At 38.1% G+C, this 23,633-nt stretch overlaps 3 protein-coding genes across 3 annotated transcripts; 1 reads left to right on the top strand and 2 right to left on the bottom strand.

Moving 5' to 3' along the window:
• Positions 1 to 257: 257 nt before the first annotated feature.
• LOC147334563 (L-amino-acid oxidase-like) lies at positions 258 to 5,876 on the top strand. Its single transcript, XM_086287369.1, has 7 exons — positions 258 to 365; positions 938 to 1,167; positions 2,110 to 2,222; positions 2,326 to 2,530; positions 3,157 to 3,225; positions 3,342 to 3,478; positions 4,096 to 5,876. The coding sequence occupies exons 1-7, from the start codon at positions 335 to 337 to the stop codon at positions 4,895 to 4,897; spliced, it is 1,587 nt and encodes a 528-aa protein (XP_086143495.1). The 5' UTR covers positions 258 to 334; the 3' UTR covers positions 4,898 to 5,876.
• A 1,711-nt stretch (positions 5,877 to 7,587) lies between these two features.
• LOC147334562 (uncharacterized) lies at positions 7,588 to 13,688 on the bottom strand. Its single transcript, XM_086285944.1, has 2 exons — positions 13,132 to 13,688; positions 7,588 to 8,482 (listed from the first exon to the last, which is right to left on the bottom strand). Exons 1-2 carry the CDS (start codon positions 13,686 to 13,688, stop codon positions 7,588 to 7,590), a joined length of 1,452 nt encoding a protein of 483 aa, XP_086142070.1.
• Positions 12,086 to 16,953, bottom strand: LOC147334561 (sterile alpha motif domain-containing protein 3-like). The gene is made up of 6 exons (XM_086285943.1): positions 16,905 to 16,953; positions 16,539 to 16,557; positions 16,048 to 16,132; positions 15,793 to 15,957; positions 15,296 to 15,502; positions 12,086 to 15,063 (listed from the first exon to the last, which is right to left on the bottom strand). The coding sequence occupies exons 1-6, from the start codon at positions 16,951 to 16,953 to the stop codon at positions 14,821 to 14,823; spliced, it is 768 nt and encodes a 255-aa protein (XP_086142069.1). The 3' UTR covers positions 12,086 to 14,820.
• Positions 16,954 to 23,633: the final 6,680 nt, after the last annotated feature.

The raw sequence follows: 23,633 nt of genomic DNA, 5'->3' as shown, positions 1-23,633 counted from the left end.
GGATATCATATAGGATATGAATAGTTGTGTTCTCCTGTCCTTAGAAAGAAAAGAGAACACAACATTTCTTTGTAAATAGTGTTAATGAATTTTCTCTGATAATAGAATAAAAAAATCAGCGGTATTACAAAGCACTGGCAGAAGTGAAAGTAAAACTACAGCTGCTGTGGTAAAATTTTGGGATATAAATGCTTCCTCTTTTTGAAATTCACAAATATGAAGATGAAAGGTACTGTATCGAGATCCCAGTTTCTATTTCTCATTCTAATTCTGTTTTTCGTCTTGTTCTTTACTTGCTGCCAAAGGCATAAGGAAAACCATTGAGCAAAGTGAGATGAAGCCACAATTTGCCAAGTGGAAATTTTGTGAGTAATTCTGGTGCAATCTTTAATTTTGGTCTTGAAAATGTAAAAACTCTTGTAATGTTTGTTTGTTTTTTTTTTATGTGTAATGATTCCGAGCTCCAGAGCTCTTCTTGCATAGTTTGCTGTTCTTTGTTGAGTTTGTGATCATCATTAAAATGTGCGTACCACGTGCTGTCCTGAAACACTTGGTGTTGACATTCTATAATCCCAGGAAGTCAATATGACTATCAAAATGGTAAATGGAGTGGTTCTTATATAGTGCTTTTTTACTCTACCTGAGTACTTAAAGCTTTTTACTGGATTTACCTCATTCACCTAGTCACACCGATTCATACAAGAATATTGTTCTATGCAATTTGAGAATTGGGAAATAGAAATACTTTAAGTTTTTAATTTTAATAAGTTTTTTGCACATTCATCATTTATTATGGCTCAAAGTTATTAGTAACTGAAATTATAACTCCACAAACTTAAATTAACTTATATGGATTATGTAATATGTAATGTAATATAATATGTATGTTATATGTTATTCATAACATAAATGTTTTAAAATCTCTTTTTATCTTCAGTCCATTCATTTGCCATCAGTGTGCTGCTGTTGGCTTTGTATCCCACTGCTACTGTTGCCAGCATGAATGAAGAGCTGGCTAAATGTCTGGAGGATGACGATAATTATCGGCTCATGGACACAGTGCAGACTGGCCTTCCTCAGATCAAGAAGTCTCATCACGTTATTATTGTTGGGGCTGGGATCGCTGGGCTGACGGCTGCCAAGCTATTGGAAGGTGCAGGACACAAGGTACATGCAAGATTTAAATATGTGTATGCTAGTTATGTTGTTTGTTTTCCATCCAGTGAATGCAAACACTGCCATCTGCAGGTTAAAAAAAATGTTGCAAGTAAGTAAGTAGAATACATCTGTTCCAATGATATCATTTTATATTTAAAAGTGTTTAAAATATAAAATCTTTCCTTACTTTTAAAAGGACAAAACATTTAACACATTTTTTATTCATGCCTAATTATTGTATCCAGTCAGTGCAATTTTCTTTTATATGAAAATCATTTCCAACCCCAAAACATAGATGATTTCTAAAATCCCAAGAATGGTCCACTTCACACTATGAGATTCTGGATCCAGAAGGATAAGGAGTTAGTTTGTGATATTTTCTTGAGACAATGAATTCTTATATCTCCTATTTCAAATATTTTCAATTTTGTCCGGTCTTGCAGTGGTCCGAAAGGCTCTGGTAAAAAGTTATTGTAAATATTCTCTTTAAATATATTTTTTAAGAGCCTGCTAACAATCATACACACTTTATCAATCACATAAGTTGTGTTTTGGGCCCTAGTAGAAGTAATTTCATGTCTGAATTTGACACAAACGTCTTTGGACTTCATGTTTCTGTAAAAAACAAAAGGTGCACAGTAGTGAAATGGCATGGATGAGGCATTTTTAAGATTCTTCTGAGATCACAATGTGATTTGAGAGTGATTGCAGACAAGAACAAACACAATTACCTATCAACCTTTCTCATATTTTTTTAGCTTTCATTTAAACTCATTATAAATAAAGTCCTAATGGCTTATGTACAACACTCCTGGATCATTACAAGTGTCTAATTCTCTGGATTTATAACAATATGGTATGTTTCTAGATGTTCCAAGATAGAACAGCAAAAGTATATATTTTCCACAATATTTTTGTTTATTGCTTTTTCTCTTGAACTGTTTGATTAAGGTAACCATCATAGAAGCTAGTCCTCGTGTGGGAGGAAGGGTGGAGACCTACAGGGATGAAGAAAATGGCTGGTATGCTGATTTGGGTGCAATGAGGATACCGAGTAACCACCAGTGAGTAAAAGAATGTCAAACATTGTCAAGTTTTGCTCTCAAAGGACCAGTTTTTGTACTGCATTATAAACATTAACAAGCGAATGACCTCATGCTTTAACAGGATCATCCGCTGGTACATCAAAGAAATGGGGCTCAAGCTGAATCCATTCATCATGTATGACTCCAACACTTTTTACTTGGTTAATGAACGGAACAGGACGAGGACATACGCAGTGACAGCAAACCCCGACATCCTGAATTATAAACTGCCAGAGAGGGAGAGGGGGAAATCAGCTGACGACCTGTTGTGGCAGGCTTTGCAGAAGGTAGGTAAAGATGTAGGAGGAATTCATGGCACTTTTTATACAGAGTGATACCATAGCAGAGCTGTCTATTAAAAATACAACAGATTCAGCAGTTGTCCTATAAAATATTAATTTAATGCATTTATGCACTCCATGGACTCTAAGCCTTAAATGCAAGTGTTGACTTATTCATGCAGACACATACTCCACATGGTTATCCCACTGTTACTGAAAATTAAAGTTAACAATTTCTTGTCACTTCACACTCTCAAATAAAGGCAAAAAAGCTCATAAGATTTTTTTTAAGTTACTTAAAGTTTAAAATGCACAAGAAGCCAAAGAAAATGTACCATATTGACACTTTTCAAGGACCAATTAAATGCAAATCTTAGCATGTGAGCTGTTGAGTTTTTTAAGATTCAAATGGGCAATGCTTTGTCTTCATGTTTGTAGGTATTAAATATTTAATAAAATTATAGGTGTTGTAGGCTCCTAATGGTGTACCAGTGTTTTACCAAGACTCAACTGGAACAGACTCCATTCCTGTAACGACTCTATTGGATGACGTGTTATTAATATTGCAATACTAAATGACTTTGCATACAGAACCACTGGAAATAACTTGTGTATGTATCTTTTCTTTCAAGGTGAGAGACGAAATTAAAGCCCATGGATGCAAAGCTGCATTTAAGAAATATGACCATTATTCAGTAAAGGTAAAGTGCAGAATCATATTCCTGAAATAGTGCCTGTTATGATATTAGATCTTCATTGGACAATGTAAACAAAATAAATTTACTAAAAGACCATGTACAACCTTCTTTTTTTCTAGGAGTACCTGAAAGAGGAAGGTGGTTTAAGTCCAGAGGCAGTGGTTATGATTGCAGAGTTACTGAATGAACAGAGCATGATGCATCTGGCTCTGACTGAGATGCTCTACGTCGAGAATGATGTCAGCGATAGCACAACGTAAGATTATTATTAAAAAGGAAGTGATGGTAGTCATGAACAATGCAAAGAAAGAATAATCAAATCTTATTTTTGTTTTTGTTTTGTTCACAATCCTGACCCAGTACAACGTTGTAGTTGGATTTCCTTGATTGGATTTACTTATAAGCAAATTCTTAGGGAATCTCTCATAATTCCTGTTGAAAATTATATATATATATATATATATCATATCACCTACTCGCTTAGTTTAATGTTGTAACATTTAATCACAAAGGAAGCAACCAGTTTGCTGTATATGTAACATTTGAGACTAAAAACAAACAAGCTGGAAACAAATATGAGGTTATAACCATGTCTCTGTCATACACCCACCACAAAATACTACAGCTGTAAAATTGAACATGAATAGGGTAACATCAAAGTAAGTAAATAACGAAGAAATGTGATGGTAAATATAATTTACTTACACGTCTAGGCAGTGAAATGTTCCCCTATTCCTAAATGCTGACTACTAACTAATTTCCTCTTAAATTCAACTGTTTATGTCACCACTGCATGGTCCTAAGGTCTTTGCACTGATTCTGTACAAAAGCTCAGGCTGACATTCGTGTTTTTGTGTTTGTTTGTTTTTTAAGGTATGATGAAATAACTGGTGGGACAGATCTCCTCCCCAAAGCTTTTCTCTCTTTCATTAATGGCCCCATCCTCTTCAACTCCAAAGTCAAATTCATCAGCCAGTCAAATGAGGGTGTAACTGTGTCATATAGAAGAAAGGGCGAGTCAGCTTTGACATACATTACTGGCGATGCCGTCTTAGTAACAACCACAGCCAAAGCTGCCCTCTTCCTGGATTTCAACCCACCTCTCTCCACCCAGAAAATGGAGGCATTGAGGGCTGTCCACTATGAATGCTCCACTAAAATCATCCTCACCTTCAAGAGGAAGTTCTGGGTGGACGATGGCATCCATGGAGGAAAGAGTATCACAGACCGGCCCTCTCGTTACATCTACTACCCCAGCCACAGTTTCCCAAGAAATCAAACAATTGGTGTCCTCTTGGCTTCCTACACCTGGGCTGATGACGCCCAGTTTTTACAAGGTGCGACCGATGAAGACCTTAAAGAGCTAGCATTGAGAGATTTAGCGAAGATTCATGGTGAGCAGGTGTGGGACCTCTGCATTGGGGTGGTGGTGAAAAGGTGGGGCATTGATCCATACAGCTTGGGTGGCTTTGCTTTCTTCGCGCCATACCAACACATAGAGTACGCAAAGGAGCTCTTCAGAAGTGAAGGCAGGGTCCACTTTGCTGGGGAGCACACAGCTTTCCCTCATGCTTGGATTGAGACATCTATGAAATCAGCTATTAGAGCAGCTAAAAACATCAACAACGCTGCACACGAGGAGTTGGCTAGAAATCAAGATCGAAATGAGCTCTGAAATGTCAAATATGTACTCTAGGCCAAACAGTTTTACTGAAGTTATATATAACCATTTTGGGATAAGGTATGTCAAATGTCAAAAAGAAGAAGCTGTTTCTAAAAGGTTTTTACTTACAGTTCTAAATGTTGTTAAATAGTATTCACCCTGTTTCCAGAACAGTAAATACTGGGTTATGTTGCATTTTTGTTATCGGTTGTCTGAAATCACGTCAGACATTTTTTACAATTCTTAATAAAATTATCCTATTTAAAGTTATGTTTTATGATAATTTTAGTCCATGTCTGTCCAATTCTGTCCAGAAATCTTGAGAAGGGGCTCATTGAATCCCTTCTTTTAAAGAAAAAGTCCCAACTGTGCAACCTGTAGTACTAGTAGCACTACTCTATAGTGTTTTCTTTGCAGTTACATAAGTTTATATTGACATTTCAAGGCAGAGCTAACACTATTTAATACTTTCAATTTAAATGCACAATACTTTATTTAAACCCACGGGGCAATTAAGAAGTGTGTGTGTTTTGTTTTTTTAAATCATTGGAACCAAGCTGTTAAAGTGTGTGATTTATAGCAGAGGTCCCCAATCCCCGGGCCATGGACCAGTACCGGTCCATGAGTCGTTTGGTTCAGGGTGGCGAGAGTTGAGGCTGGGGTGTGAAATGTATGGTTTTCAGGGTTTTTATCGTTTTTTAGCGTTGTTTTGTTATTGTTTTTTATTGTTAACTCGGTTTTCCTGGGTCTTTTCACATGTGTTATGAATAAATCTTCTTTTTTTCAGTACCGGTACTAGTTTTATTTTGTTGTATTTATCCACGACACCTTATAGGACGGTCCGTGAAAATATTGTGGGGCATAAACCAGTCCGTGGCGCAAAAAAGGTTGGGGACCGCTGATTTATAGCACTGAAAATGTTTGTTTGAAACAGCAGCAATTCTGACTTGTAACGTGCACATGTGAGGTTATCTGTTTCTTGGATCGCCATTGTGGGTGTGATACTAATATCAGTGATTTGTAGTACAACAAAGAAAAACAAAAACAAAACCTTGAAATATTTTTTAATATGTTAAACTGTTAAACTGTTATTTATAAATGTTTTTATAAATAAGAAAGAAAGTATACTTTATTGATCCCTGTTGGGAAAATTCCTCTCTGCTTTTAACCTATTCACTCAGTGAAGCAGTGGGCAGCCATTGGGCGCCCAGGGAGCAGTGTGTAGGGACAGTACCTTGCTCAGGGGTACCTCAGGGTAGCTGTTAAGGGGAATCGAACCCCCGACCTTCCAATCATGGGGCCACCACTCTACCTACTGAGCTATCCCTGCCCTATAACAGGGTTATTATTTCAGGCTTATCAATTAACAATTTAAAGATCAACTGAGCATTAACATGAATTAGCATTTTAAAAATTTTCCAATAAGTCTCTCTTCTCTCTCTCTCTTTTTATAATTCTCTGCAGTTTGTTAAATGAAGTATCCACCTGTTCTCATTTTAATGTGCCTCTGTGTTTACCATCTAGACAGCAGTTTTCCCTGAAGGTACAGAGAAATCATAGTATTGTTCAGTTCTGGTTACTTTTTTTGTGTCCAAATGTGATCAGATCACTCTAATTATTCTTATCTAATTACCCGATTCTGACTTAATGCTGATTTTGTTCGAATATCTGGGAGGAGAGAGTTTGCAGAAGAGAAATGTGCATGACTTCCCACCGATGCAGCAGGAAAACATGAATATCCAAATTTTTCTGAATTAATTTTCTAACATGTCAAAAATGAGCTAACAGAAAGGTTTGGGGCAAAGGCTGCTCCTCTGGCGTTACTTGCTATAATGTCTAACTATAGACTCCCTGGGTATCATGTTCATATTTTTTTTCTGCAACTTGCAAGAACTAGAGCAAGTAACCCTGAATGTTCCTTGGCACCCTCTTTTATACTCATTTTCCCTTTGCCTCCCCCTGTCTGGACATCCAATTCATATCGTGAACTTACAATTACTCGATGTCCAGCCACACATACACTGATGTTTTTTGCATATATGATTGAAAACAAAATTTTAACTCTAAACTTTAAAACCACATTGATACATGTTCTTCTTTTCTATGTTGTACTTTAAAATAACATGTTTTTAATTCTATACTTCACTTCATGGTTCACTCATTTTACTTTCACTTGAAGCAGATTTCTCAGCAGGTCATTCTCACATGAAAATCCACATTCTTCAACATCAACCACTATTTGATTTAAATATAGTTGTAATCTGACAAGACTACAATCATCATAATCTAAATACTACGTTAAGAGGTTGAGAACAGAGGTGACAATCACCATCTCTCCATGCTAAGAAAAACATTATCAATACAATGATTTCCTTGAGAGTGTTGATGGAGAAGTATAGAGAAGGTCAGAAGGTGTTGCAATCTTCCTTTGTGTGTCTAAAGAAATCATATGATAGTGTCCCAAGACAAGAACTCTGTTATTGCATGAGCAAGTCAGGCGTGAAAGGGAACTAGCTGAGCCTGGGGCTGACATATGAAAATGGCACGACAGTGGTGAGGTGTCGAGTCTAATTGTGTGTATTCACAGCAATGCAAAAATTACAATACAAATACAATAAAGATTTGATGACATAACAGGTGATGAAAATTGCACCGAAAATAAATGTACAAGTAGAAAATAATATTTACATGGATAGCCGCATTTACTTATTGCTGAAAAGGCAAAGTGAGAGTTTTCCTGCTCTGTGTAAAAACAGCAGAGGCAAAATCAGGCTGACGGGCAGAGAAACCCAGGATGAAAACATTAGAATCGCACACCTGTCTATATCACTCAGCAGATTTGTGGTACCCAGAGCAACTGTAAAAAGTGTTCCTAGGCAAGACATAAGGAGAGCTGCCATTATGGCTGTGATGGTACGGAAAGCTTTCTGTTTTGACCGATTCATCTGCTGCCTGTCTCCTCCCATTTCCCCTGGCCCTGGACGAACGAGAACACAGAGAACAGAGAAGCTACAGAAAGACGCTATAACTAAGGAGACCAGAATCATACAGAAATATGGAATATATGGGACATTAGGGTAGTAGGAAACTGCTAGACCAACGCACCCAAAGCACAACAACCAGACAAACCCAATGCAGATATTTCTGATCCTGACACCACCTGATTGTTTCAGCCCCAGATAGGTGATGGGGTGAACTACAGCCAAGTAACGCTCCACACATGTCACAGTGTTAAAGAACATCTCTCCAGGGTAGCTGATAGTGATTGCAGACATACCCATGAAAACCGCCACAAAGTTATTAGACCACCAGCCAAATATGACAAGTGTGGCCCCCAATACAAATATTAGCTCAACTATGGTGACATTATAGGTAAATATGTCAGAGTGACTTGTTGCTGCAAAGGAACGCTGCTGCCGCTGCCATCGTTGGTACCCCAGGTACAAGACGATGATGGAGATTGGGAGAATGATAAACGTCTTGGTGACAAAGAAGGTGGTGACAATATACGATGCACTTGAGCTATAGCAGTCAAAGGTAAACGAAGAAGTGTTGTCTGACATGCTTCTTGTAGCTTTGAGCTCAGCTTCTTCTGCCCTGAGAAATAAACAAGAAGTGAGGCCACAATACTTCAACAAAAATCCCATTTATGTCTTTCTTTGTGTTTAGATATAGATGTTACAGTTCACTCCTGCTGCTGTGACAGTAATGAACTGTTTTTTAGCACTTCTTTTGTTTGTTTGACATTGACATTCCCATTTAATGTCAGTTCAAAGAAAAAAATGCTAAACAACTCCTGCAGTTGTGACAGTAATGAACAGAAGAACATTTTATGTCCACCTTCGTAGTTCACAAAAGAAATGAAGACAGTTCAAAGAAAATATTGTCTGAAATGCTCTGTAGGCCAATGCTAAACATTTTAGTATCGCCAGCTTCAGATAATAGTCTGTGGAAAATTAGCACATAGTTCAGTTACCATAATGGAAAAGTACAAATATTAACTGAAATACTTTATGAAGCTAAATGACCCCCACCTTGTCTTTTGTGGTGTTTGATTTAAATCTCCTGGAAATCCAAAATCACCAATTTGTCTTCATTAACATAAAAATCGACATAAATGTTTTTATGTCTAAGTGTGGTGAAAAGGTGGACTCCTGCACAACGGTGCCTTGTTGTTTGCAGTCAAACAAATGATTGAGTTTGCATTAACCTATGGTCTTAAGTGTGGAATGCAAATTGTAGTTTCACACTATGCGTCAATTGGTAGGTTGGAGCACAGGGTCAGCTGCTAATGAGTCTCACTGCTAGTGGAACGTATTGTTGTTGTTTAACAGGATTCAAATAACCTGGAAGCAAGTACTAGCTTTCACTGGAATGTTTACATAGTGTGTTTATTATACTGGCTGTTAAGAATAAAATAATAAGCAAATTGTTATTTTGCATTTTTAGTGTTTTCAGCCAAGTGTAACTATGGCTACTGTGCTATTTGTCAAGTGAATCACAATAGGTCTGATTGCACTTCCAAAAATGAAATTATGTAAAAGGATAAACTGACTATTGTTTATAGAGCACTTTTCTTCACAAATTAAAAACTCAAAGCACTTCTTTACTACAAGCCTCATTCACCCTCTTTCAGACGTTGGAGTGGCTGTAGCTCAGGAGGAACAGCAGTGCATCAACTGATAGCAAGGTTGGTTGTTCAACTCCCAGTTGATCTGTCTGTCTTGCACAAGATACTAACCCCAACTGTGAATGTTAGATGGAAAGCACTTATCTGCGCATGTGAATCACGGATGTTGTATTAATTGATTTGTGTGTTCCAGGAGAGGAAAAATCAATATAAAGAATCAGTCCATTCACCTAGTCTGTAAAGTTACTTTTTTTTTTGTCAAATAACTTTTAATGAACTATTCACAGACACAACTGGATGCATCAGAGCAACAGTGTTTTTAGTATTTTGTTTATTAAGGACAGGTCAAGATGCAGGCAAAAACAACCATCCAAACAGCAATATAGGATTTATTAAACTTCATTACACAATGTCTAATCTTTTTGTTGGCAAACAAAGACACATCCTACCGTTTGCAGGACAGGAACTTTGCACGCCCCAGGTTTCCATTGTGCCATTAAAAATGTATTCATATTATGTTCAATCAGATCATGATGCAGTGGTTAGGTAGGTCATTATTGAGAGTGACTCATGTTGTTGTTTGACAGGATTCAAATTCCCTGGAAACAAAGACTGGTATGTGGTCAATTCAAATCAAGGTAACCATTTGGAAAATTTACACGTGGTTCTACAGTGTGTGTTTCTTACTGACTATGAACAGGTGGGGATTCAGGGACTGTTGACCTGATGGATGATTGCTGACCTGATGCCAAGTTTCACTTTATTGATGAAAATGACACCTAGCCAATTTGTCACTGTCAAGTGATTCATGCTTGGCTGTTTTGTTATGTCAGTCAAATGAGTAAATGTTTCTACATGAATAAAAGCACATAAGAGGCTTGTTGATTTCAAGTGATCTGACATTTATGCTCTTATAATAGTTATACATACAGATAGATAGATTGTCCTTCCTCTTCTGTCTTTACAAACAGTGTAAGAGCACAGCAAAACTGACTGAGATATTAGGTTATTATTAATTAACCTCACAGTGTTTTTGTTTTGTTTCTCAAATCATTTCAATGGTTTCACTATGATGAGTGAGACTCTAGATGCACACGCAGAGAGCAGGAAATGAGTTTTGTCAGGCAGTTGTGAATGTGGTCTCACGACTGTCTAACAAAAGTAAAATCATGTTTGAAAGTTCAGTAGTCGATTTGCTCCAAGTGCATACTCCCTTTCAAAAGTTCCTTAAACACATTGCTGTGTTAAGGAACTGTCTCAGGAAGAACCTGACTCTGACCCATGGTTTTGGGGAATAAGTGATTTATCTTGCCTAGTCACACAAGTGAGATAATGTCTGTGGAAGTGACAAAAACAACTAGTTGCTCAACTAGACTTTGACCTTATAACACTCTGTATGACTTTGCAATTTTGTTAGATTTGCTTCTTAAACTATTCTTTCCAAAGAAACAAAGGCAGAAATGCATATTTTACCTTCCATTGCATCCAGGTGCTGCAGCCATGTTGCTGCTTACTATTTCACAGTCACATAACAGACGCTCGTGTGACTGATTGTCTGGAGAACATAGACTATAATTAGCTGCTGGGCTTTTGGCTGGGCTGATAGCTATGCAGGACACCTTGTACATGTAACAGATTAAATATGTTATGTGTTGTATGTCACAATAAGTGGCAATGTTGCTCTTCTGTTTCTCTTGTCTTTCAGGTATAACGTCCACCTATTGGCCCATTCAAATTAGGCCAATTACTCGCCAGGAATCATTAATTTTATGTCACATACATGAAGTGAAGACACAGTCGCCTGTTTATGGGGCTTTTGATCTCCCTGAAAAAAAAAATATTCCTGGCCCTTCTTTTTTCCTTGTCTGTAGTATTACCGTGAGATTCACAGCAAGGTTTTTCCATTTTTTATGAAAAACAATGTCCTATTCACCTATTCATAACTCAGCACCAGGTCAGTGTCAACACATTTTTAGAACAGTTGTGACCCCAAGTGGTGATAGTTGTCTATAATCTTTAGATGAAGTAATGGTTCATTCCTAGTGTTTCACTGAACAAAAGCAGACTTCGTTTTAAGTTTTACATAAAACTAAGGAGTTTACTTGGTGGTGGTAATAAATAATAAAACTAACACGAACCATTTCATGGTTCACTCATATTATATACACTCTCAGAAATAGGGGTACCAAAGTGTACCAAAAAGGGTACAAATGCTTGTCGCTGGGGGTGTTCCTTTTTGAAGGACATTTCTGTACCCTTTAGGCTTGGTACATTTTTGTACCTTATAAAGTTGTACCATCTGAAGTACAATCATGTACTTTCCTAAGACATAAATGTACCTTCAAACTATAGTACAGAAATGTTCCCTTGAAAAGGGTACAATAGGGTACCTATGAGGGTACCCCCCCAGCGACAACCTATTTCGTACCTAAAGAGACAAAAATGTACCCCCAATAGTCCAAAATATTTGGTTATTTAACCATTTATTTTCGATAATAGAATCACATCAAAGCATTTAAACAACCACAGGAATACATCCTTGATTACATTCATACATTGCCATAGGACATGTTAAGAAAAATACATTCATTTAAAAAAAGTAAACAATCACATAAAGACATTAAACACCTGAACACAATGTTTTGACGGATCACAGAGATGTCATGTATTTAAAAAACTGTCCACACAAATGTTTTGCTCTACTTCATCAAGCCAGAATATATATATGTCATATATATAGACAAAGTGGAAAATGTTCTTGCAATCACGTCACACAGAATACCTCAAGGACACAAACAGTCTATCATCAACTAAATAGGTGTCTAGAGCTTGAAAATCTAATTCATTTCCTGGATTGAACAGGATCCAGTCATTGTCAACTGCCACTTGGTAAGCATGGAAATGACATTCATAAGTGCGAGGAAGTAACATTTTCCCACACAATACCCAACAAGTATCAACATTCAAAATATACTTGATTTTAAAGAATATAGGTATGGCTTCAGTGTGTACATGGCCAACTACAAAAACATCCTCAAGTTCATATTTGACACTGCTGACAGATATAGCAGACACATGCTGAAGCACTTTATCCTGAAAATGCACATCTGTAAAACTTTTGTTCATTTCCAGAGCATTCTGTAAGTCACCTGGCAGAGATGAAAATGGCACACTGACACTTGTGCTGAGTGAATGTTCAAAGTCAACAAGCAACCTACCTGAAGAAAACTCCCAGCACTGTTTCATTTGATGACGATTGCTAAGAGTTGCAGTGATGTTTACAAAGTTTTTGCATTTACTCGCTATATTTTTGAAATATTGATGCTTGCTTTCATATCTCATACACCATAAAGGGCGAAGAGGACCATACATCAAAATCAGCCTTGGGTAGTGAATAAGGTAGTGACACTTGGGTGTTAAAACATTTCCAAAGACTTTTGTAGTCATTTCAAGAAATTCTTGAATAAGCAGGTTTAAATGAGCAAGCTCATCTTTTCTCACATTTGTAGCCATTACACGATCTACGATTTCTGAACATAATAAGAACACATGCCAATATGGAGTGCCAGGTGGAACATGGGGAGCCATTAAAAAAGGCAAGAGCCTGAAAAGGCACCATTTTTGACTGGCTGATCCAACTATGTTAGAATTTCGAAGCATCTTTTCCGTCAGTGGCACTGGTCTGTTCGGCTTGTCATTCCTCCCAAACTTCACATTTTTCAGCTCATCATTGATTTCATATATGGTGATGTGCTTTTCCCTGTGAGCTTTACAAATAACCAAGTTCATTACCAAAGGAATAACCCCCTCCAGCAAGTCGTGCATTACATCTGGGGGAAGAGACTGGGTCACATCAAAATAAGGCAGTGCATCAAATGTACAGTTACCATACACACCGTACAAAGCAGCACTCTCTGGGTTGTTTTCCACACAGTTTATGTGGTACTCATGTACTTTGGTTGTTCTAATAACAAAATGGTCCTCACAAAAGTGCTGTTGTATCTCCGAGTGCGATGCCATACAAAATCGGCATATTCTGCCTGTATTGAAAGACATTGAGAAACGCCCAATCATATGAGCAGAAAGGTTGTCGCATGAAATGGTAGCAAGAGCAGCATGAACTGTGTGCTCTACTTCATCGACACAGATAGTGAAACCCTCTGTGGACAGCATCTTCAAGTCAGTTATCAAGGGCTGAAGTATAGTTTCAAGCCCACACTCTTTTAAATGTGAATGGCGAACCAGTAAGGCTAAATGAATGTGACTCAACTTTGAGCGATGTTTTCCACTTATGTTTCCTATAGTATAATAAAATGCACAGATTTTGTATTTAATTCGTTTTGCACCAAGTGGGTTCACAATTTCAAATTCATCTTCATAAAAATGAAGTCTTAGAGCTTGAGGATGGTCTTTGAAAAATGAGTGGTCTTTAAAATACATGCCATCTTTGTAATCAGTCAAAACATCATCATCTTGATTTCTGTGGTTATCCAGAACAATTTGTTCCCACACATCCTCCACCTGACAGTATTTGTTTAATACCTGTAGGATTGGAACATACGAATAACTACCAATTTTCACACCAGAATGGTCTCTTACTGTGTAACTGATAGGTTCTGTCATGTTCATTTTTGATTTGCAGTGTTCTTTTATCATAAATGGTGAACGAATTGAATCACATGCTTTCTGGAAAAAATCTGAAGTAGACAAAACCTGCTCAAGTTCTGGACAATCACTGAGGCGGAAACCATGTTTATCCAAATGATAACGAATAAACGAGTCGTAGTTTTCTTTAAAAAAACACAAAAGAAAACTAAGATCATCAACGATGTCTTGCTGAACAGAGTGTGGAAGGTTATTTTTTTCAGTACATTTGAGAATAAAGCTAAATAAATGATCTCCTAAATTATCAAGCAAACTGTCCATACTAGGTGGTGTGGGCTGCTGAACTGTGTGCGTCTCGTCTGAACTGTGTGTGTGTGGGTCTTCAACCTCTTTGTGTGCATGGTTTTCAAATCCATCTTCAACTACCTCAAGGCTATTCAAAACAGAGGGTTTGTGTTTGCGATACACATGGCGTCGAAAAGAGTGATACTTGGAAAAAGCTGCCTGGCAGTCATTTATTCCACAAGTGATGCTGAAATGAGGCTCATGTGCGTGTACTAACCCAACATGTATAATCAACTTCCTCAGAGTAAATGCCCTTTTTGAACATTTTGAACATTTGTGGAGTGGGGGCATATTTAATAGAGTTGGTTAAGTACCCTGGTGACACTTACTGGCAGGGGTTTGTCTCCCTGGTCTCCTATGTTGACAATGCAGTTCTGAAGAAAGACAAGTGTTTTCTTGAAGTATGCAGGGGGTAGGTCATGTTGAACATGAAGAAGGTGGAGAATGCTGAGATGTAGGCCTCATCCAGCGAGACCTTCTTCAGTGGCAAATCCTTGGTCATTTGAAGAACATTTTGAAGAACAGCAGTGAAGTTTTCGCTAAAGCAGCGACAGATGTTGTCTTGGCAGGGATGCATTAAATCAACCTCATAACACAACTGGAAATGAAAAGAGCAGAATAGACAAAAGAATGACATTTTACATTGAGGATTTAAATTTTTGACATGTTTAAAGACACAGACTGGAGATAAATGTAAAGTGCTTTAACCCGTGAACAAAAATTCTAAAGATAATGAACAGATTGATTAATCAGTTAGTACAGAAAATAATAATCAGATTTAGAGACAAAAAATCATTAGCTGTTTCCCCAATCATCTTAACAATTCTTACCCCTGCAGATGTCCCCAGGAATGGATATCTCTTTAATAGGTCCACAGTACACATTCCTTCAGCTACCTCTCGACGTCTCCATGCAAAGGTTTTTGTCATGCGGTCTTTCACCAGTGCTGTGTCAGGATGTAGCTTCTTGTGCTGATCATTTAGCACCTTGATATGAGCATCAACGGAGGCTGCATCTTCCCCCACAAAGCACGAATCCTTTGTCAAAACAGATATCAGTATTATCATAAGTAAAATCTGATAAGTTAATGTTACTCGAAATGCGGTAATTTGTACACCAAATGCTTTGAAAAAAATGCAAAAATGTTGAATAGGAATTGCAAGTTGAGCTGACTTTTGTTAAATCAACTGTGAAGTTCCTTTTTCTATGTTAATGTTATCTGTTAACATGTTTCTTTCAATTAATGTTTACTTTTAGCTTTACAGTGAACATAATAAGACTACATATGTTACCTTAGCTCTTAAAGGCTGAGGGTGTGAGGACTTACGAGAGAGGGCTTCAGTCTCTTCAGACAGGAGCTGCTGGATTCCTCTGTGGTCCGATGTTTCTGCGTGCGTCCAAACTTTTCTTTAACCCGGTTCACTTCTTCGTTGCTGATTAGGGGAGCCCGTTCTGCTTTGAACTTTCTCTTGAGTTGGCTGTGCCAGGTGTCCTAGTTGTTTCAAATGTATATAAGTAGTTAATTATGCTTACTTTATATTAATATAATCTATAAAAGAAACAAAAAAGGAGAGGTACTCACATAACCATTTCCGTGTACATCTCTTAAAGGGTACTTCACAATCAGGGCTTTGATGACCTGGATGTAGTCTGAGTGGGTTGGGTACCTGTTTCAAACATAAGAAAGACAACCCACAGTGCACTGATTACTCTTATCCTTTCCTGGGGGCTTTTCTGTTCTTCAATTCTTCTAATCATATTGTTATTACCGTAAATAGTATGTTGTAGACCAATGTCAAATCAATGTAGCTAAAGTTGATTTTAATTTTTTTAAAATGGGCGTGAACAGCCACATCTCTCCCAAACTTAATAACATAATAATAACAATAAGCTATCATTGTGAATCTGTCTATATTCCCCAAAAGGAAGTTACAATTAATTCTCTTGATTAATTGTTAATATAAATTAACTGGTAATATAAAAATGTAAGTAAGTGTACGTGTCCCTGCACAGAGCTTACAGCTCTCATATTCGAAAATCCCACTAAGTAGGTGGAATGGTACAAATGTGTACCTTCCATTGTTTAAAATCCCTTTGAGCGGGAAACAAGTTAGATGGGATAAATTTTGCTTAGAAAACGATTTTGTTAATAGCTATATTTACATACTAGCATGTTTTGAGAAATTATTGATTTTTTTTACATTTTTGTACACGGTTCGACACTATTTATTGATAAAACACTCGAATACGGCGGGCAGACAGACGTTGAACATTCCACCAACAGTCTAAATAGTCCACATTTGTACCTTTCTTTGTTTAAAACTTAGCTAACTGCTAGCTTTCGCCCATGTTAAATCTAGCTCTTCGGACTTTTGCTAACTCTACTGTAAAATTACACGTTGTAATTTTTATAAAAACACAAAATCACACCCGACTTACCTCTAAATCTTTGCGCCTCGTCGTCTGACATATCAATGCCTTCTTCCATCAACCTTTTAAGGAGCTCCTCCGTGGATAACCCCCTGAGAGTCATTTTCTGTGTCAACGCTAGTCAGCGCGGAGGCGGAGCACTCATCACTGCTGCCTTTTCGGCCTTTGGGATTAATGCGCGTTGCAAACTTGACACATGAAAATACAACATTGTGGTATTAATGCGCAGTTGTTTAGAAACCGTTATGCTGTCTTGGCGAACTATATTTGTAACTTACAAAATGTAGTCACCGTAACATAAAAATCTGCTTGACATTTTAACTTCCAAAGAACCTCGGTTTAACTTGATGTTGCAAATTCCATAAAAACCTCACAATTAATGAACAATTCTAGGATGTAGTTAAAGCAAAAAAGTAAAGTCCAAACATAACAGTAAAATGATTTCACGTTTTTGAAAGATTTAAAACATTAAAAAATTATAACTGGAACTTAATAAAATGGAAATGGACCAGTTTTTTTTAACATCATTTGGTTGTGCCTGCATGTCATTGTGTGTGTGGTTTTTTTTAAAATATAATTTAACATAACTTACACAAAGGTAGGTTACAGATATTCTTTGCATCATAGGATAATTTACGTACAGAGGAGAGGACCAACAGATTTGATTATAACATGTAGCTTTTATGAGCACACTCACATCTCATATGAATTTTACAATTAACCAGGCCCATCCAGATTTTCCCATGCTGACCCATTACCACATTCTGCCACTGCAGTACAGGTCAAAATGGTACAGATTTGTACTTTATTTCAAATTGAACCTTTAAAGGGGCATTTCTGGACTTTTAAAGACCAGTATTGTACTTTTAAGGGAACATTTTAAAAAAATGTACCTATAGGTACAAAAATGTTATTCTCTCGTACCTCTATTTCTGAGAGTCTACCTTCACTTGAATTAGATTTCTCATCAGGTCATTCTCACATGAAAATCCACATTCTTCAATATCAGTCACTATTTGATTTCAATATGGTTGTAATCTGACAAATCTACAATCATCATAATCTAAATACTACGTTAAGAGGTTGAGAACAGAGGTGACAATCACCATCTCTCCATGCTAAGAAAAACATTATCAATACAATGATTTCCTTGAGAGTGTTGATGGAGAAGTATAGAGAAGGTCAGAAGGTGTTGCAATCTTTGTGTGTCTGAAGAAATCATATGATAGTGTCCCAAGACAAGAACTCTGTTATTGCATGAGCAAAGCAGGCATGAAAGGGAACCAGCTGAGCCTGGGGCTGGACATATGAAAATGGCAGTGACAGTGGTGAGCTGTGCAGTAGGAGCAGTGTTGGGGAGTAACGGAATACATGTACCGCCGTTACGTATTTAAAATACAAAATATGAGTAACTGTATTCCGTTACAGTTACCGTTTAAAAAGGTGGTATTCATTTTTTTTTTTTTTTTTTTTTTTTGTCCCGTTTGGATCTTTAGCCATCAGAATTGTTGTCTTGAGGCCAAGAAAGATGCCAAGCGGATTTATTTTACCAAGTGGATCATCATGGCCTTGCCATATTGACCTTTATTATAATTATGAATTTATTTTATTTTCAGTTGCTACAAACGGGACAGATATGACTGTGGGATAGGACAGGGGGAAAGAATGAAAGAAAGAGAGGGAGAGAGAAAAAGAAAACCAAAGGGGAGAAGAGACAGTGAGAAGGGGGGGAAGAGAGGAAAAAAAACAAACAAACAAAAAAAAAAAAAACTCCTGGGTCACCTGTATGGAGAAAAAAAAAGCAGAGGAGAAAGCAAACAACAAAGAGCAACATAATAAGAGAAAAAAAAAGCACCATCACAATAAACTAGCTAGCAGTAGATATCAATAGTTACTAAATAATAAACGATATTGTGCAGCACGCAAGATAGACAGCGCACAATGTGCTTTGAGGCAGCAGCCAAGAAAGCTGTAGTCCGCGTCTGTGAATACCCGTGTGTACACCTCTGTGCACACCTGTGTGGATCAGCATGCTTGCATTCCAAAGGTTTCTCCATGTAACGATCTGCTAGAGGGTGTGGGGAGCCACAGCCCCGTCCTCCAGGGCATGAAGCAGGTATGGAGGAGATCAAAACTCCAGACATCCAGAGGCCCCCAGAACACAAGAGACCAAGGAAGACCAACAGAGGGGCAGCCGCGCCACTGTCCCAGTAAGAGCTAAGGAGAATCCCAGATGAGGGCTCACTCAGCAGCCGCGGAGCAGAAGCCAGGGGGAGTTGCAGTGACGCGCCCGTGAGCTCCGCCGGCAGCCAGCTGTGCCTGAGTGACCGAGCCCCAGGCCGAGAGGCCGGGGGCACCCCACCTCCGAAGTGGCCCGAGCGAGCCCCAAATAAGCGGCCGCCAAGGAGTGAGCCGGTGTGTACCTGGACGCCCACCCCCAGATACAAAGAACCACCAACGCACCGACACCTGAGGGAGTCCGCCACCGGCAGGGGTAGTGATGGTGGGTGGGGGAGATAGGCCTCCAAACCTTGGAGGGCCCGAGATGTCCCCAGAGAGGTGGCGACTGATACCCAACCTGACATATAGACACAGACATACAGGCACACACAGACACAAACATCCATTCCCACCCTCATGCTCTCATATGCACTTCACACTCAACCGACGTGGAGACAGACATAAAGAACATGGGAATAGAGCAGCTGCCAGACAATTCAACATTAATGAATCAATGGAAGTAGAGGAAGCAAGAAGAATGAGCTGAGTAAAGTTCGACTCATCTGACTGTTTTGTTTCGCTTAGTGCGCCCTATAATCTGGAAAATACGGTAACTTCTACCTCCCTGTAGCATGTCCAGAAGTCCAACTTTTTGTGCGATCATAAGCATCATCCTCTGCCTTTTGGGTGCAAAATGTTTCATCGACATTGTCCAAGTTAATCTATATTATTGAATTATTGTAAGTTTTTCATTGCAGCACAATGCCAAACAAATAAATACATTTAGTACATCACAGAAACATCTTTAAAAAATTAAAATCTATAAAAACACACATTAAAAAGGCAACTTATAAACAAAATTTGTCACTTCCATGAAATGCAATATGTCATGCCATGTATGAATGTACATTTTTCAGGCTCCAGATATAAGTGTGATGGCCACTGATCAAAATCAAATCACTTTTATTGTCACATCACATGGGTCTATGTAGTGTTCAACAGTCTGATGGCCTGATGGAAAAAGCTGTCTCTCAGTCTGCTGGTACAGGACCGGATGCTGCAGAACCTCCTTCCTGATGGAAGTAGTTTGAACAGTTTATGGCTGGGGTGACTGGAGTCCTTGATGATCCTTCCCGCTTTCCTCAGGCACTGCTACCTGTAGATGTCTTGGAGGGAGGGAAGCTCACCTCACCACTCTCTGGAGAGCTTTGCAGTTGTAGGCGGTGCTGTTGCCATACCAGGTGGTGATGCATCCAGTGAGGATGCTCTCAATGACACAGTGATAGAAGGTCCTGAGGATGCGGGGGCTCATGCCAAATCTTATCAGTCTCCTGAGCAAGAAGAGGCGCTGCTGCGCCTTCTTCACTGTTTTGTTTATGTGTCCTGGCCATGTAAGATCCTCCGACAGATGTACACCAAGGAACCGGAAGCTGCTCACTCTCTCCACAGCAGCTCCGTCGATGGTGATGGGGGTGTGTACTTCTCTGCACCTCCGGAAGTCCACTATCAACTCCTTTGTCCTTGCGACGTTGAGGGTAGGTTGGTTGTCTCGGCACCAGTGGGTCAGGGTGCTGACCTCCTCCCTGTAGGCCGTCTCATCACCATTGGTGATAAGACCCACCACTGTAGTGTCGTCCGCATACTTCACAACGATGTTGGAGTTGCTAGTGGCCGTGCAGTCGTAGATGTAGCGTGAGTACAGGAGAGTGCTCAGTACACACCCCTGTGGAGCACCAGTGTTCATTATGACGGCGGATGAGGTGATGCTGCCCAGTCTGACCACTTGGTGTTTGTCAGACAGGAAGTTAAGGATCCAGCTGCAGAGAGAGCTGCTCAATCCTAGATCCTGCAGTTTCCTGTCCAGCTTCGAGGGAACGATGGTATTGACATTCACATCATATATTTCATCTTGTGCACATAGTCCAGTTAGGATTGTAAATTTAGCTGTCTTCCACACGAACATGTACATTTTAGCAATGATAAACTAATGAAATGTTGCTTCTTGATATGTCCTCTTCTGTGCCTTTAAAGTCAATGAGTTGGGTGGGCATGTAGTCCAAATATTGCATCTGCATGTGATTGTACATATGCAATGCACCCAGTGTTTGTATATGTAATGTACTATTGGGCACATAAGTGTTTCTCCAGGTGGGAAAAATCAACTACAGAGTTATAGATCCATTAGTAAAGATTAATCATCTGTGTGGAACATGCTGATCTTAATTTATTGGCACAGGCCAGAACTTCAAAATACCATTAAATTTCTTGTTAATGGCGAAGCAATGCAAGCAATCCACCTGTATGTGTGTTTAAATACTTGAAGTACAACTATAAGTAGTAAAGCAAGAATTACAAGCAAACAAACAACAAAGAAACAAACAACCTTTACTTGTCACATACACAATTATACAGAGCACAACATGTAGTGAAATGCTTGTTTCTGAGCTGTGGGAAATTATGTCAGTGTTTAGAAATATTTAGACCTAACTATAAATTTCACACATGGCATTTTCCCCTGTTGGTGTGACATTATATTAAATATTAAACTAATGCAACAGGCACCATTCCAGACTTAATGATACTGACATAAACTGACGTGGCTTATTTCTACAGATTTATAGACAGTCTAAATTCTTAAAGAAGATATTTTTATAAACAGATCTGATAAAAATCTCTTTATGTTTTGTGTCATTATCTGACAGGATTCAAATTCAACAAACTAAACCTGCTGCTTATTCAAATCCGAACACCTGTGTGTGTCCTCAGTCAGACTGTGTATAGGTGAATGAGGTCATTTAGAAGGCTTAGAATCACTGATCAAATATAATCTTCAAAAAAGGATCTTTGAGTAAGCATTTGATGAACTTAGCTTTGGAATCACATTCTGCTTGATGTGAGCAGCTATGTCATGTCATCACCAATATCGGATGTCTGCTTATAAATAGTAGCAACTGGTTTGTAGATGCAGATCTGCATGTAGGTCTCTTATGCTATTTGAATTTACAGAAGCATTTGATTTCTTACTTTTCTTCACCACAATCAGTACCAATAAGTTTCCACTGAAAAATAGTTACATTTACTCTAAGTTTATTTATTGTGTAAAACATTCATCTTGTCATAAAGGTATGGAGTTAAAGCATGTATTGTATTGTTGTCAAAGTTTACCTTCATATTGCTTTTTCTCTGCAGCCATTGCAAAATAACCTGCATTACTACCTGCAACAAGACAGAAAATCTGAGCCATGGACTGAAATTAATCTAAAAAAATCTACAAATGTCACTGATATGATAAACCTAGATTAAGTTTTACTATGTATAGTAAATCGTGTGATTTACTATATGTGCACAAAGATCTTTGTGAGTAACTTTTTCCACTCACACATACAAAGCAATATGAAAATCCCATCGTACAACTTCACAAATGTTGTATTTCTTGCTTTCAAGAAGCTTCCTGTGGATACAAATTTTTCATTCTCTTTCATGTTATTAAACAAATATGCTGCAATGTTTTCAAAGTTCACATGCTACTAAAAATCTCGGACAACTCCCCTTTGTGTGGCACCAAGATTTTTCATTTAAAACATGTTTTTTTTTCTCACTGATCAGAAAAGCTCATCGTCATGGTCACACATCCCTTTGGTGTTTCTCGTTGCTTTGTGAATGCAAACATCTTTTAAAATGCAGGATAAATACTGTAGCTATGTAGCAAAGGTTATTGGAAGATTGATCTAAATTTATTTTAATCCCAGTGTTCAATTGGGCATTGAAATAGCATCCATGTAATCAACATTCAAATGTATTAAAATAAAAAGGTTTTATGACTTGTCCACATTTTCGCTGTAAGTGTCATGATTCTTATCTAGAAACACATTTTAACTTCATTGACGCTTTAATTACCTATGCCAGGCCCCATGTTAAACTGAAAGGTGCAAAAAGAAAATTTGCCTACTGAATACAACATACAAAATCAGGACAAGTGCAATATGCAAAAGCCTTTCATTTCTGCCATCTGTCACTTGAACATGTTAAAAAATGCATTCAGCCTCAGCACGCAACCATTAAAGTATTGCCCAAATGTCTACGAACAGCAGCTAGTTAGGTTGAAGAATCAAACAAACATTCACTGAAGACTATTTGCATGGTGAGTGCTGTTTAATGACTTCTGTGGTACATGTATATGTTAGACCTTGTTAGACTTTGGTATTTCCAGCAGTTGCTGATTATATTTAGAATTGGGTTTAAAAACAAACAAAATCAGCTGCTTTAGACTTTGTGAATTACTTGAAACAATTCAACTATTTTTTTCTTATCATCATTCCAGAGTGATGATAAGAAACCCTCAATTAATTGACTTCCTTAAAGATTTGGGGATGAAGAAGTATTGGTCTTGCCCTTTGGTCACATATAGACATACATACTTCTGTAACTTAAACTGACTTATTTCCATTGTTTGATGTTCTTGAGCTCAGCCCCTCCATTTATCCTGTCTTGTTTGTTTTTTTTTTACTTTCAGGCAGT

Source organism: Aulonocara sp. 'chitande type north' Nkhata Bay, linkage group LG3 (genome assembly GCF_057382095.1).
Source record: "Aulonocara sp. 'chitande type north' Nkhata Bay isolate Kocher_YH1m ecotype deep benthic linkage group LG3, A_spYH_male_GT1.1, whole genome shotgun sequence".
Lineage (NCBI taxonomy): Eukaryota > Metazoa > Chordata > Actinopteri > Cichliformes > Cichlidae > Aulonocara > Aulonocara sp. 'chitande type north' Nkhata Bay.
Note: the sequence above shows the minus strand (reverse complement) of the source record. Positions and strands in the feature narration are given on the sequence as shown.